At 33.7% G+C, this 15,494-nt stretch overlaps 1 protein-coding gene across 1 annotated transcript in view; it reads right to left on the reverse strand.

Annotated features, from left to right (window-relative positions):
• Window positions 1–15,494, reverse strand: part of LOC150102260 (acylphosphatase-2-like) — a 50,401-nt gene that overhangs the window by 1,423 nt on the left and 33,484 nt on the right. The window contains exons 3-4 of the mRNA XM_090399433.1: window positions 13,938–14,047; window positions 8,621–8,817 (exon numbers count right to left, since the gene is read on the reverse strand). Of these exons, the coding sequence (XP_090255559.1) occupies window positions 8,703–8,817; window positions 13,938–14,047 (225 nt within the window). The 3' untranslated portion in view covers window positions 8,621–8,702. The remainder of the gene's footprint in view (window positions 1–8,620; window positions 8,818–13,937; window positions 14,048–15,494) is intronic.

The raw sequence follows: 15,494 nt of genomic DNA on the forward strand, positions 1-15,494 counted from the left end.
CGCATTTAAAATCCTACAAATAATTGTAGGCGCACTATATACAAATTTCCGAGAAATATGTTGTAATAATTAAGTCAAATATTACAGAAAAAAAAATAATGCGATAAAAAAAAATAAAATGAAACATAGCTTAAGTTTATTCATTCTTGTGTTTATGAGAAACATGAACCTGATGTGTCCTAGCGATTGCTTCAATGTTTGGGCATATATTTGAAAGGCAAACTCTCATTTCCTCATCAATACATTGAAGAGTTCCTCTCTTTTTACACTTAATTGTGCTGAGGGTAGAAAATCCTAATTCACATAAATATGATATTGAAAATTGTAGTAAAATGTTCAAAGCTTTTTTTTTTTAGATATTGACATATATTCTTCTTTTATAGAAATCCAAAAGGCTTCAAGAGACAATTCCTTATGTTTAATCATCAATCCATGATCAGTGGATATAGCTGCCAGTTCTTCTTCTTCTGTTAATGTTAAACCAAAATCACTTGAAGTTTCCATAAATGGGTTTCTAATCCAATCGTATTGTTCAGTGTTAAGTGATGGAAAATAAGAACTCAATTTTTCTTCTAAACTTGTTAAATGTTTAACTATTATTGGAAGTGTTTCATTTATGCAAGTGTTACTTATCAATGGAAACATTTCCAAATTACCTTCAACAGCTTTTCTTTTCCAAATCTGTAGTTTTCTCTGAAACACTTTCATTTTGTCAGTGGATGTCAGAATATTTTCTTCTTTCCCTTGCATGCTAGTATTCAAAATATTGAGCTGCTGAAATATATTGGCCAAATACTGTAACCTGGCAATCCAAAATTTGCACTGAAGGAGGTTACAAAAATGTAATTGTTTCATCTCTTCAAAAAAACGCAAGAAGTTCCTGTCGTAGCTCGTGTACACGGGTAAGTACTTCCCCCCTTGACAGCCACCTCACCTCAGTGTGTAAAAGCAGCCGTCTGTGTTGTGAATCCATATCGATACAAAGCTTTTTGAATAAACACGATTTGACAGGTCTTGTTTTAATAAAGTTTACCATCTGAACAAGTTGATCTAAAACTTCTCTTAATTTTTCTCCCAATGTTTTTGCCATCAAGGCCTCCCTATGAAGAAAGCAGTGAGTTATGATAACATTCTCATTTTGTTTTTTTTACAAAAGCTATAAGGCCCTTAACACAGCCTACCATGGAAGGGGCTCCATCTGTACAAATGCCTTCACACGACTTCCGTGTTAACTGCCATTTATCAAGATAGCTATTCAAAATGTTAAAAACGTCCTCACCTTTTGTAGACACACTTAATTCTTTGCAAAAAAGAAACTGATTTACTATTTGATCTTCATTAATAAAATGGACGAATACTAAGAGTTGCGCCTTGTTGATAATGTCTGTTGACTCATCAACTTGCAATGCAAAATTTGAATACTGAAGTTTATTGCTGCATACATTTTTCTCGATATCAGAAGACATTTCTATAATACGCCTGTGAACTGTATCGTTGGACAGAGGAATCTTGCTTATTTTCATTGCTGCTTCATTTCTTAGCATTGTCATGACATTTTATTGCATGCAGGCAAAATAAGTGACTCACCTAAAGTATGATCTTTCATATTTTTTGCTATCAGTTCTGAGACTTGATAAGAAGCGATTTGAGCTTTATCAGAAACAGTCATTATACTTTTAAAAGAATTTGCCGCTTTTGTTTGCTGTTCAGACAATCTCTTGAAAAAACTTGCAGATTTATCTTGTAAATTGGAGTGTATAGTTTTAAAATGTTTACTCAATTTACTAGGAAGCAATGATTCATTTGCCATTTTACATCCACATACTAAACATAGCGGCAAAGGATGATCTTCACTTCCGGTCCAAGTGAAACCAAAGCTTAAATAACTTTCATTATATTTGCGAGTAGGCCGTGATTTCGCTTTCTTACTTGCACTTAACTTTGCTCACTTCCAGAATCTGATTCTTCAATATCATGCTTCTTTTTGATAAATCTATCCATTTTATTTGGGTGTATTTATCTGAAAATAAGTAATATGCACATAACATCCACTTCCAATACTTTTAAAATAAGTAATATACACGACAAGAATAAACCATATTCTTGTTCTCTTTGCAAGAAAAACCGCTGTTAATTAACATAATAATGATGTGTTGACAAAAAGAGCGGTATATCCGTAATGAAAAGGTATAATAGAGTAACTATATTTATTTTTATATCTGGACACATATTTCTCTGGAATACCACAGGGCGCACCCGGAAATCTTCTAGGGCGCACCCTTTGAGAACCACTGGTTTAGACATTAAATAAAAATTTAAGAAATTAATTTTTATTAACTTTGATGATCTTATCCTCTAATATAACTTTTTTTTTTTTTTTTTCAAATTTAAGCTAACTGATGGATGAATTATAATTATTCCTATTGTTTATTGTATTCGCTTAACGTGATTTCACTGAGCACGCATTAATTGATGGATTAATTAATCAAGTTAAGCAAGGTTTCCTGTGTGTATTTCCTGTAGACAGTGCACTGAACTTAAAATTTTGGTCTCAGTGTATTTTTTTTTAAGTAATCGATGTGTGCATTTCTTCTAACTGTAAAAAAATGGCAATCTCCATAATAGCTGCCATTAGTGTTTCAGTCAAGCCATGGATAATAACATTTGCATAACTTACAGAAACACAAAAGAAAGAAAAAGTTATTTATTAAATTGCATCATGTCCTCTGCTGCCCATCTCTCCCAACTTTCTCAAATTACATCTTTAGCCTCAAGTTTCCTGAGATAGCCATAAAGCAGTTATAGAAGTAATGGGAGAAAAAGGGCTTCATTCTCAAAGCAAATATTACAGGAAGATTTCATGCAATAGTCAGAGCATTATTGCTCTGACTATTCTATTTATTGGTCTCTCTACTGATCCCAAGGCTTGCCATTTTAATAAGTTTAACAATCTCACTGACAATGTCTCTGGTTAGGATGATGATTTAAAGGGGGGAAAAAAAACTTCTTGTACAATCCCCGAGATTATATGGTCTTCTGAAAATCCACAAACTTAGCATTCTGTTAAGGCTGTGGTTGATTGTATTGGTTGGTCTATAATGTTATCTATGTATTTATCAAATTTACTTTCTTTCAGAGGAAAGGCTTCCACTATTATAAAGATCACTTCTGATTTTAAAAACACAGTTTGTGATCTTCATTTGAGCGCGCTATGATGTTATGATCAGCTTAGATACAGTATCTCTTTTCACAGCATTCCTTTGTCAAATACCATCAAATTATTCAAGCAATATTTTCAATCTGATATTATGAACCTCTGTTTTTTTTTTTTTTTTTTTCGTTCTGATTATTTTACCTTTCAAAATAAATTGTACTAACAAACTGAAGGTACAGTGAAGGGAAGTTCTCTTTCTTACACATGTATTAAGTACTTTATGAAACATATCAAATGACATCTCCTTGAGAATATTTCTCCCAGACATACACTGTTACAAGTATATTATTATTATTATGTAACACCTCCAGGGAATCCAAAGACTCATCGAGGGAGCAGTGTGCCAACAACATTGAATGACTGATCCCCTTCCGACTGCTAACTGCGTTCAAACTTGCTTAACTTTCTGTGTGAGCCATTAGTAGCTCACATAACTTAAAAATACAGTTAACTTAAAAAGAAGAAAACAACCAATAGCCTTTTTTTTATGACTCCCACTCACAAAAGGTTGTAAACTTATAGTAGATTAGTACCATGAACAAATTAATGATTTCTTTTAAATTTTTATCTGGCCCAGAAACACTATTCAAGAGACCAAACATGGAATTTTTTTAAAGCCACTTCAGGCCTCCAAGAAGCAGGGCAATGGTATCTACCACCTCATAACAATCACATACATCCATGGCAGAATTTGAACCTGTGGCCTATCAGCTGGAGAGCAGATATACTAACCACTCGGCCCATCCAGCCAGCAATGACAAATACACAAGTATCGTGACTATGATACATGAATATAGAAAGCCACTGACTTCACACAAATTGTCTTAGAATCCCATAATGAAAGCACACTTCCTTTCAGAAGTGTGCTTTCGTTATTGACCCTTATTGAGGTCTCATCAGTGGGAGCAAGATCCAGAAAGAAACCAAGGTTGAATTAATAATAATAATTATTATTATTAGAATCTGACCTCCATAGAATCAAAGAACTCATTGCAGGAGGTCTATACTCTCTCTATCATGCCAAACAATCATTGAACGAAAGATCTAGAACCCATTCACAGTTTCTGTATGCACCACACTTTTAGACATTGCATTCCACTCACTAATCACTCTTCATGCAAAGAACTTGCTTCTCACTTCTCTGCTCATGCCCTCCTTATTCAGCTTCCATGGATGGCTTCTAGTTCTATGCTTGCCACCCTCTAAAAAATATCTCCAGTTAATCTGGTAACAACCCCCCCTCACCAATTATAATGTCTCAATCATATCCTCTCTTCTTCTATTCACAAGGCTCTGTAAATTGCATTCCCTCAATCTCTCCTCATATCTCACATTCCATAAATCTGACAAACTTACTAAACCTTCTCCAATACATCCTCATCTCCACTGTCATAAAAAAAAAAAAAAAAATCTGTGTACGTTGGTCTCATATTCGACCTCACCAAAGCGTTATACAAGGGAACCATAATCTCTTTGCTTCTGCATGTCAATGTTCTAATTGTTGCCATAATCTGTTGGCATGTTCTTACAATTTTTATAATGTAACCCCTAAACTTCAAGCTTCTGTCCATCATCATTCCCAGATCTCTCATCTTCTCCACCTTCCCCAAAATTTCTCCATCAACTAAATACATTACATCCCAACCTTGCCTACAAATTACAAGATCTTGCAACTTTACAACATTAACTTTTGCCTACTCACATGGTCTATTCAAATCCTCCTGCAAGGCCTCAATGTCTACTGTACTTCTCATAGTCCTTCCCAACTTTGCATTATTGGCAAACCGCTAAGGGAAATGGCTAATCAGTGATATTGCTAAACTTTGTAAAAGCATTTGACAAGATTCCACATAGAACTCTACTGCATAAATTGGAGCAAATGGGGATGGATATGAAACCTGGTGATCTCGATTAGATAGTGGCTGATGGACATATATCAAATAGTGGTTTATGGAGGAGTTGAGTCCAGAAGGAAAGTGCCAGTGGTGTACCACAGGGCTCAATACTTGGTCCTCTGTTGTTTAATTTGTATATCAAGGATATAGGAAATATTCAGTTGTTTGCTGACAATGCTAAAGTGGGAAGAGCAATGGCAAATGAAGGTGATGCACAGATATTGCTGGAAGACTTAAACAGACTAGCAGTATGGGCAAAGGTAAATGGCTGCCAGTTTAATGTGACCAAGTCTAAGGTGATGCACTTTCAGAAGAGATCAGAAGCTGTCTACTATACTGATGGAACTGAACTGCAGGAAACTGGTGAGGACAGGGACTTGGATGTGATTGTGGACAGGGAGATGAAATTTAGAGAGAATATTGCAAAGGTAACCAAAACAGTACATCGGATTACATGGTTTTTAAAGAACACGCTAATAAGCAGGGACAGAGATGTTATTATTCTTCTATATATGGCTTTAATAAGGGAACATCTGGACTCTCAGATTCCGTGATGAATATTGCATATAAACTCAATGCAACAATTTCTTCTCCCTTGTTCCTGACACTCTTGGCATTCGTCAATAAACATAACAATTCATTTCTTAGTCTATAACTAGTTCTACTCATGCTGTCCTCAATCTGTGACTTCTCCTCACCTGCTCCTGTCTATCCCACATAAAATCTCCACCTTTCTCTTTTCATCAAAGGACAAGCTTCCTCAACTTAGTTTTCCAGGGCTATCAGATTCTTTGTACTCATGGCTTGTCTAATTATAGAAGTCTGGAAGATTTACCTTTGTCCATGCTCTTGCATCGAGCATCTTGAGCCTGAATAATCTGGTGTTGTTGAATGTTCCATCTCTACTAAGTCCAGAATCCTCTAAAATAAAATTAAAATCCTATATAAGAGCAGATTTCTTATGGAGCATCTCTATAATGAAACTTGCAAAACATTACTTCATTCTCCAAACTTAAATCAATCTGATGGTCTGTGTTTATCTCCTTTATGGGAGGTAGTACTTTTCAATTTGCTAACCTTTTCAAATTTATTTATCATGATAATCAATTCATGATTAAGTAAATATTTTGAGTGCATTCTATTAATTATTAATTTTTTTGGATAACAATACCAATAATAAACATCATAGGTATAACAAATCAGATTTTATTAATTATACTGATCTCTCAAAACCAGTTTCTGGTATAGCATCACATAACAGACTCCTCAATTATCTAATCAGCAAATTAATTTCCCACTGCACTCAAATCATTGAGGGATTACTGTATAATCATAATTGTTTGTTCGTAATAGTTGCATTATTATCGAGGATATTTTTTGATGTTACAGAAATTTATAATGTCAGTAAGCCAACAAGATTTAATTATGCACATGAAAACTGAGTTTTTTTTTCTTCTAGAAAGACTGCATAAGGAAAGTTGTGAAGCATTGCTATGATGCAATGAAGCATTCCTGAATCTTATAAGAACTTAGGTTACAATAAGACTGTTCTCCTCTACAACAACTCACGATTCTATATCCTCAGTTTTAATTCTTCTGTCATATATACTGTTGTTCTATGTTTTTAATCCTGTTGATGAGTAAGGTCTATCAATTCTATCAAAAAATAATTCTACTTAAGTAATCTATATTTACTATTTTTCAATAATTATTTCTTGTCTTTTGCTGATAGTATTAAAATGATAACTGCATATACATTTGAGGAAGTTCATATTATCGATATTTTTTCTTCTTTTTTTTTAATGTATGATTGACCAGCAACATATAAGCTAACAGCCCAAAAGCAAACTTCTGGAAACTAATATACACTGAACACCCCCATTTTATCACAGAAAGAGTACTTAAGTACTGCTGTGTATGTATATGTATATATATATATACGAGGGTGGTCTGAAAAGTTCTCAGCCTCGACCATAGATGGCAACACTATCGGCAAGATTTTTTTTTCTAAATTGGTACATCTGTCATAAGCATCCATGAGAAATTGCAAGTCATTCTATCAAGTAGTTTGTTTTATACAGCTGTCTGAAGCAAAAGTGCTGTCTGTATCCCTTGAAATGGATAAAACTGAGTATCGTGTGGTTATAAAATTTTTTTGTAAAAGACGGTTTAGCGCCAAAAGAAATTCATTTGAAGTTCATAAAAGTTTATGGGCACTCTTCTCTTTCATTTTCGACAATTAAGAAATGGGCTACTGAGTTTAAATGTGGCCATGCCAGCCTTGAAGACGATTCAAGTGAAGGACGTCCAAAAAAGTGTAACAACACCAGAAATCACTGATCAAGTACACGATATGGTAATGCATGAAATTGTTGAGACTATAGGCATTTCAAAAGAATGTGTAGGATATATTTTGCATGAAGAATTGCAAATAAAAAAACTTTGCAGAAAATGGGTGTTGCGCTTGCTCCCAGCAGATCAAAAATGTACTTGCATGAAAATCTCTGAAAAGTGCTTGGAGCGTTTTAACAAGAATAAAACTGATTTTGTGCATCGATTTATTACTATGGATGGGACTTGGATTCATCATTACACACACCAGAATACAAACAGCAGTCAAAACAGTGGACAGAAGCTGGTTGTTCAGTTCCAAAGAAGACAAAGTCGGTTCCACCAACAGGTCATGGCATCAGTGTTTTGGGATGCTAAAGGCATTTTGTTTATTATCTTAAAAAGGATAAAACAATAACCAGGGAATATTATTCCAATCTTTTAACCAGACTAGACAAAAAAATTCGTGAGAAAAGATCCAGTTTGCAGAATAAAAAATTCATCTTTCATTAGGACAATGCACCTACCCTAAAAGGTGTTTTGGCATTGGGAAAATTAAGGGATGTGCACTATGAATTGTTGGAACATCTGTCCTATTCCCCAGATTTGCCTCCCTCTGACTTCTATCTCTTCCCAAAACTAAAACTTTTCCTCACTGGTCAGAGTTTTTCTTCAAATCAAGAGGTGATTGCAGTTGTAGAGGGGTATTTTGCAGATGTTACTGAGAACCACTACAGGGATGGGATAATGGCACTGGAGCATCGCTGGAATAAATGTATTAGTCTTATGGGAGATTATGTTGAAAAATAAAAATAATTTTGAAATTATAAATTCATTTTTTCATTGTTAGGCCAAGAACTTTTCAGACCATCCAAGTATATATATATATATATATTATTATTATTATTTGTATTTATTTATTTATATCAAAATGTGAAGGGAATATTTTCAAAAATTTTGAAATCCAATATGCACAGAAATTCAAACCACGTTGTCAATTCCAATTTGTAAATTATCATAAGAATTATTCCTTAACTAGAAAGAATGATACTTCTGAGAAAACACTAATGTAATCCCATCAATTGTGTCATCACCAGGATAACATAATGGATGGGATTACTATGTTAATTCATTAAATATAAATATATATTCTGATATGCGAATTAACACTTTTTCTCACCTGGAACAAGGGGAAAAAATGAAGTGCAATAACTTAAAATCAAGAATGCAATTTAGTTGAAAAGAATTTTTTTTTTTTTTTTTTAGTACCGAACGTTAAAGTCATTGAATTCAAGTTTAGCTATGGTCTTTTCATTCTTAAATTCACATTTGTCAATTCTGGAACTGGGACTTCCTGTTGTTTGTAGCCACTTTTTCCTACAGAGGAAAGAAATTCCCCATTTAGTTCATTATATTAGAAAAATAATAACATGTATTGCAACAAAGATCAGTATAAGTTCTTTAAATTACTTATATACAATCCAATTATGATTAACCCCCCCCCACAAGATTGCACGAGTATTTGCATAAATAATTATGCTTTATTTACAGCTTGTTCATTTTTCATTTAAATGGTCCTCATATAATCATAGGATAACTGACAATGTCTGCATCATAAGATGAATGACATCTGTTACAATTTCCTGAATATTTAATATGAACTATAATATATATATAAAGCAGACTTGCGGTAAATGAATTGTTGGGGAGAGGCACTAAAAATGCCAGTTCTTTCTTAATTAAAAAGGGAAAAATGAAAGAAAAAAAAATAGTGCAAATTATGTACATGTTTATATGTTTTAGTATAGTTACACAAAGTACTTTAAAAACAGAATGTGTGAATGTCAAATACAAAATCGTTAGAAGTTTGTAATTTAAAAAAAATTACACTGTTGAACAAACTGAATAAGAATTCAGCAATAGGGACTGATGGGATATCAGTATGTGTGCTAAAAGAGTGGTCAGCTGAACTGGCTATTCATTTGACCAGGCTGTTTAATATAAGTCTCAGAACAAGGAAGATTCTGCAGCAATGGAAAGAATGTGTGGTAATTCCATTGCACATGGGTGGTGCAAAGACCAATGTATCCAACTATAAAATATATACACGTTTACACAAGAATAATATTTAATTTGCCAAATATTCCGGTCTGAATATTACAGACCATCTTCAGTGGCTACATAGGAATAGTTTTAAAAAACAAGGTGGAATACGAACAATTGATCATTCACACGAGCCGCGTGATGTCATATCGCTAAGTATTAGAAGAGTAAACATTTTTAAAGTCATAATTAAAGATATTAATTCAGAAATTCATGTAATAATGTTAAATAACATTAGACTAATATAGGAAATTTACATTAAAAAAAAATAAATGTGTTACCCTGATTAAACTTTCCCAAATTTTTTATATAGATATACAGTCATTACGATTCAAGTTAGGATGTTGAAGTAAGGCCTCCACACTTTCTTTAAATAAACGTTCATATTTGTAGCGACATCTGTGTAGGAGGAGAGTCTTGGACCAAAGGATGTTGTGGCTTGTTTCTAATCCATGCTGAGCTAATCCAGATTTCTCGGGTTTGTTGTGTTGAATTGATGCCCTTGAATTCTTTTTTCTATAGAATGTCCAGATTACAGTTTACAAAGAACTTGATACACACCAGATAGAGACAAGGTTGAGCGTTTATCTTTAGATGAAGGAAAATGGGTGGATAATTTGTTAATAGGTGGATAAGTAGCTGTTAAATCACATTTCTTCAGAATTCTTGAAATTGGAACTCGACATATTGAATCTTTGCTGTTCTGTGTTGGATTGTAAGAATCAAAAAGATGTTGTGTACTCTTTTCGGAGAAGCCCATTTAGTTTTATATGATGTTTGATAGTCCAAAGTTCTTTCTGTAATAAATGAGAAGTTGAACAATTAGTTTTGGCTCGTCAGATTAAACATTTTATGATTCCTGTTTTTTGACAAGGATGATGAGCAAATTCTTTGAGAATATAACGACCTGTGAAAGTTGGTTTTCTGTAAGCTGTTGTTGTAAGAATATCTGAAGGTAAACGGATGAGAAGGACTTCTAAAAATTATAACTTGTTGTCTTTTTCGATCTCCATGGTAAACTTTATACGAGGATGTAAGGAATTGATACTGCTTAAAAAGGAAGGTAAGGAGTCTCTGTTGTGAGGCCAAACAGCAAAGATGTCGTCTATTTATCTAAAGCAGTATCAATTGCTTACATCCTCATATAAAGTTTACCATGGAGATTGAAAAAGACAACAAGTTATCATTTTTAGATGTCCTTCTCATCCGTTCACCTTGAGATATTCTTACAACAACAGTTTACAAAAAACCAACTTTCACAGGTTGTTATATTTTCAAAGAATCTGCTCATCATCCTTGTCAAAAAACACGAATCATAAAATGTTTAATCTGACGAGCCAAAACTAATTGTTCAACTTCTCATTTATTACAGAAAGAACAAGGGCCATGTAGCAAAGATTGCAAATACAACTCAAAAGATAATTGCAATGCTGAAACATTTGCATGTAAAGATAAGGATGTCACATTGCCTCTTTACAAGGCCTAGATAAGACCACACTTGGACTATTGTTCGCAGGTCTGGTCTCCTGGTTTCTGTTGTGATTCTGATATAGTCGAGAAAGTGCAAAGAAGTGTTAAAAATGTTATGAGGATTGTGGGATACTGATTATGAAGACAGATTGACATTTTTAGACTGGAGACAGACACTGGCAAACAGGAGAAAGAGGGGTGATATGATTGAGACTTACTAACTTCTGAAAGGGTCATACAGGATTTCAGTTAATGGAATTTTACAATTTATGGAGGGTGGGGAAAGGACAAGAGGGCATCCTTGGAAGCTGAGAATGAACGCTGCTAAGAAGGGGGTGAGGGCTAGATTTTTCTCTCATAGGGTAGTATGTGATTGGAATGGACTGCCACTGGATGTTGTGAGTGCAAGCAGTGTGAATGAATTCAAAAACAAGTATGATAGCTGGTGAGTGTAGTATGTGGCCACCCTTGAGTCCCTGACTCCCTGGAGGTCTCTCTTAATAATAATAAAACATTATAGACTGGTTTGTAATTTATGTTCTTCAGAACAAAATAGGAATTAAATGATCAGCAATTAATCAGAACTATATGTTCTGTTTAATATGAATCATTTTTATATAAATATTTAATACACATACTGGCCACTGAATTAGAAACGTTTATTTTATGTAAAGGTATGCGACTGAAAATACCAAACCTCTTCAATTCTCTGTGCATAGTTTTTGTCGAGATATGGATTGGGAACAGCCTTCATTAAATACTTTGGTTGACTGCTGCACAAAGGAAGTTCTGTGTCTGTTTGTTCTAATAATAAAATGATAACAGGGATAAAAAAAATGGCTAAACCATTTAAAATAAATAAAGAGCCAATATGCTTCATTTTGGCGATGTGAACATGATTTAAATTAAGGGAATATTAAATCCCACGTTGTTTTAAAGCTGAATAACAAACTCAGAGATCGGAATCAAAGAGTTTCATGCCGAATATAGTGACTATAAAAGTATCGGTGGCTATTAGCATAAGCTAAAGCACACAGTCCAAGTACGTAGTACAAACTAGGTCAACTCGTAGCAAAGGTGGAGAAAGTTCTATTTGCTATTCTTAGTATTCACCATAATGTAAAACCCATCTCCTAGAAGATGTATGATGTTATACATTATGGTGGGAGGTCACTACCCAGACCGGTTTCGATCTTTATTGAGATCGCGTCAGTGAGTAGCTAAACCAAAGTAATACTAAGGGTATAGCGAAAAAGAACTTATATACTCTGCTATACGAGTTGTCAAAAAGGTGCACCCATAAATTATTTAAAATAAATAAAGAGCCAATAGGCTTCATTTCGGCAATGTAAACATTTAAATTAAGGGGATATTAAATCCCACATTGTTTTAAAGCCGAATAAGAAACTCAGAGATTGGAATCAAAGAGTTTCATGCCGAATATAGTGACTATAAAAGTATCGGTGGCTATTAGCATAAGCTAAAGCACACAGTCCAAGTACGTAGTACAAACTAGGTCAACTCGTAGCAAAGGTGGAGAAAGTTCTATTTGCTATTCTTAGTATTCACCATAATGTAAAACCCATCTCCTAGAAGATGTATGATGTTATACATTATGGTGGGAGGTCACTACCCAGACCGGTTTCGATCTTTATTGAGATCGCGTCAGTGAGTAGCTAAACCAAAGTAATACTAAGGGTATAGCGAAAAAGAACTTATATACTCTGCTATACGAGTTGTCAAAAAGGTGCACCCATAAATTATTTAAAATAAATAAAGAGCCAATAGGCTTCATTTCGGCAATGTAAACATTTAAATTAAGGGGATATTAAATCCCACATTGTTTTAAAGCCGAATAAGAAACTCAGAGATTGGAATCAAAGAGTTTCATGCCGAATATAGTGACTATAAAAGTATCGGCGGCTACTAGCGTAAGCTAAAGCACGTAGTACAAACTAGGGCAACTCATAGCAAAGGTCGAGAAAGTTCTGATCGCTATTCTTAGTATACCCCATAATGTAAAACCCATTTCCTATGTATAATATCCATAATGTATAACATCACCCATCTCCTAGGAGATGGGTTTTACATTATGGGAAATACTAAGAATAGCGATCAGAACTTTCTCCACCTTTGCTACGAGTTGCCATAGTTTGTAATACGTACTTGGACTACGTGCTTTAGCTTACACTAGTAGCCACCGATATTTTTATAGTCACTATATTCGGCTTTAAAACAATGTGGGATTTAATATCCCCTTAATTTAAACAATGTTTACATCGCCAAAATGAAGCCTATTGGTTCTTTATTTATTTTAAATAATTTATGGGTGGACCTTTTCTGACAACTCGTATAGCAGAGTATATAAGTTCTTTTTCGCTATACCCTTAGTATTACTTTGGTCTAGCTACTCACTGATGAGATCTCAATAAAGATTGAAACCGGTCTGGGTAGTGACCTCCCACCATAATGTATAACATCATACATCTCCTAGGAGATGGGTTTTACATTATGGGAATACTAAGAATAGTGATCAGAACTTTCTCCACCTTTGCTACGAGTTGCCCTAGTTTGTACTACGTACTTGGACTACGTGCTTTAGCTTATGCTAGTAGCTGCCGATACTTTTATAGTCACAATAATTTTATTATTGCAAATATTTCAGCCTGAAACTAATAGGCCATCATCAGTGCACAAGCACAAGATGAAGTACAAACAAGGGAACGTTATTCTTTTCTTTAGGTGTTGATTTAGCAACAGATAAATGTGAGCCATGCACTGAAGTTGGTGACACTATATGGATGATAACAAAATAAAATCAGGCTACAAATAAAACTGGATATATAGCAGGATCAGAAATATATCTAGTGTATTTGTTGAATTGCTATTCTTAACATACTAATAAATTTTTACTTAATACTTACATTAAATCAAAATTGTTCTTCTCTCCTTGAATAGTTCCAACAACAGTATTTCTATTTGTGTTCATAACCCAACCACACAGTCCTAATTCTTTGGCTCTCTGTCTTGTATACTAAACAGAAAATATTTAAAATTGGTTATTACTCAACAATATGATCACAATGTGCAATGGATAGTATTCATTTTAATATCTAATACTCAAAAAAATAGATATATTATTAATAAATGCAACATAGCCTATGTATATTGCCACTTTTCTGGCTCCTACCCACAAAATTCTGTAAACCTATTAATACCATGGGAGCGAAAGAGTTATTTATTTAAAAAATTTTTTTACATAATCTAGAAACTCTGCTCTAATCAAACATTAAAAATTTTAAGCCACTTCTGAACCACAATAAGTGGGCCATCAGACAATGAAATTCATCTTCTACTACAAGACAGTCAACAATGGCAAATATCCATGCCACAATGGTATTCAAAAGTGCAACTTTTTGTTAGAGAGAGGGTATGTTAACCACTTGGCCAACCAAGCTGGCAAATATTTTCATAACAAATGTTTATACAGGCAGATCCCAACTTATGAACATAATGCATTCTTGGAAATGTGTTTGTAAGTAAGTTGAATTTTTTTTTTTTTTCACAAGATCTATTGCTAAATTTGTTACCGCATTTCTGAAATAAAAATAAATTACCTTAATACAAAGATAGTAAACATGCATGATTTGAAAAGTTTTTTTTTTTTTTCACTTCTTTGTACATTCTTTGTCTGAACAGATTGACAGTATGTGGGCTTCAAAAACTAGTTGCTAGCATGTAATAGCATATAAGTTATTCAAGGAGTTTTACAGGATTGACGAAAAGACTTTTTTTCAGTTTATGACAGGAAGGGAGAAAACAAGGGATCACCAGTGGAAATTGTGTAAGAGTGTGGTTAGCAAGGGGGTATTAGGACATGATTTTTTGCTTGGAGGGTGGTGAATGAGTGGAATAGTTTGCCAGAGGCGGTTGTGAGTGCTTCATCAGTGAATGAGTTTAAGAAGAGGTATGATAGGTACTGAATGAATAACAGATTTCCTGAGATGAATCTTCTGAATTTATGGAGATGTTATTATTATTATTATACAGGCAACAACAACATTTTTTTTTTTCTGCATTTTGTCATTCCGTATTTTTATTTCAATATTTTTTTACACATTCTATATTTAATATAGATATTTTACAACATATAATTTAATAAGTCAATATCAAAGTTTGTTAGTATACAGCGTATCTACATATATACTATTAAAACATATTACAAAACATAAAACATACTATTATTAAATTTAATAAGTTTTAATTTAATTATTAAAAACATACTATTACAGCATTATTGTTACATTTTTTTATCACAACAAAAATTCGTTTTTGATAAACTTGTTTGTTTGGGTGGCATTTCTGCTGTCTTCCTCAAAGCTGCAGAAGCTTATCTGAGTTAGATAATAGATGGTGGTTTCATGGTTTTGTTTCAGTACCCATCACAAGCTAGATGTAGCTTTAACTGTTTATGCTTGGAA

The sequence above is a fragment of the Typopeltis vanoorti genome, chromosome 10 (genome assembly GCF_054136105.1).
Source record: "Typopeltis vanoorti isolate ZY-2024b chromosome 10, IOZ_Tvanoo_1.0, whole genome shotgun sequence".
NCBI lineage: Eukaryota > Metazoa > Arthropoda > Arachnida > Uropygi > Thelyphonidae > Typopeltis > Typopeltis vanoorti.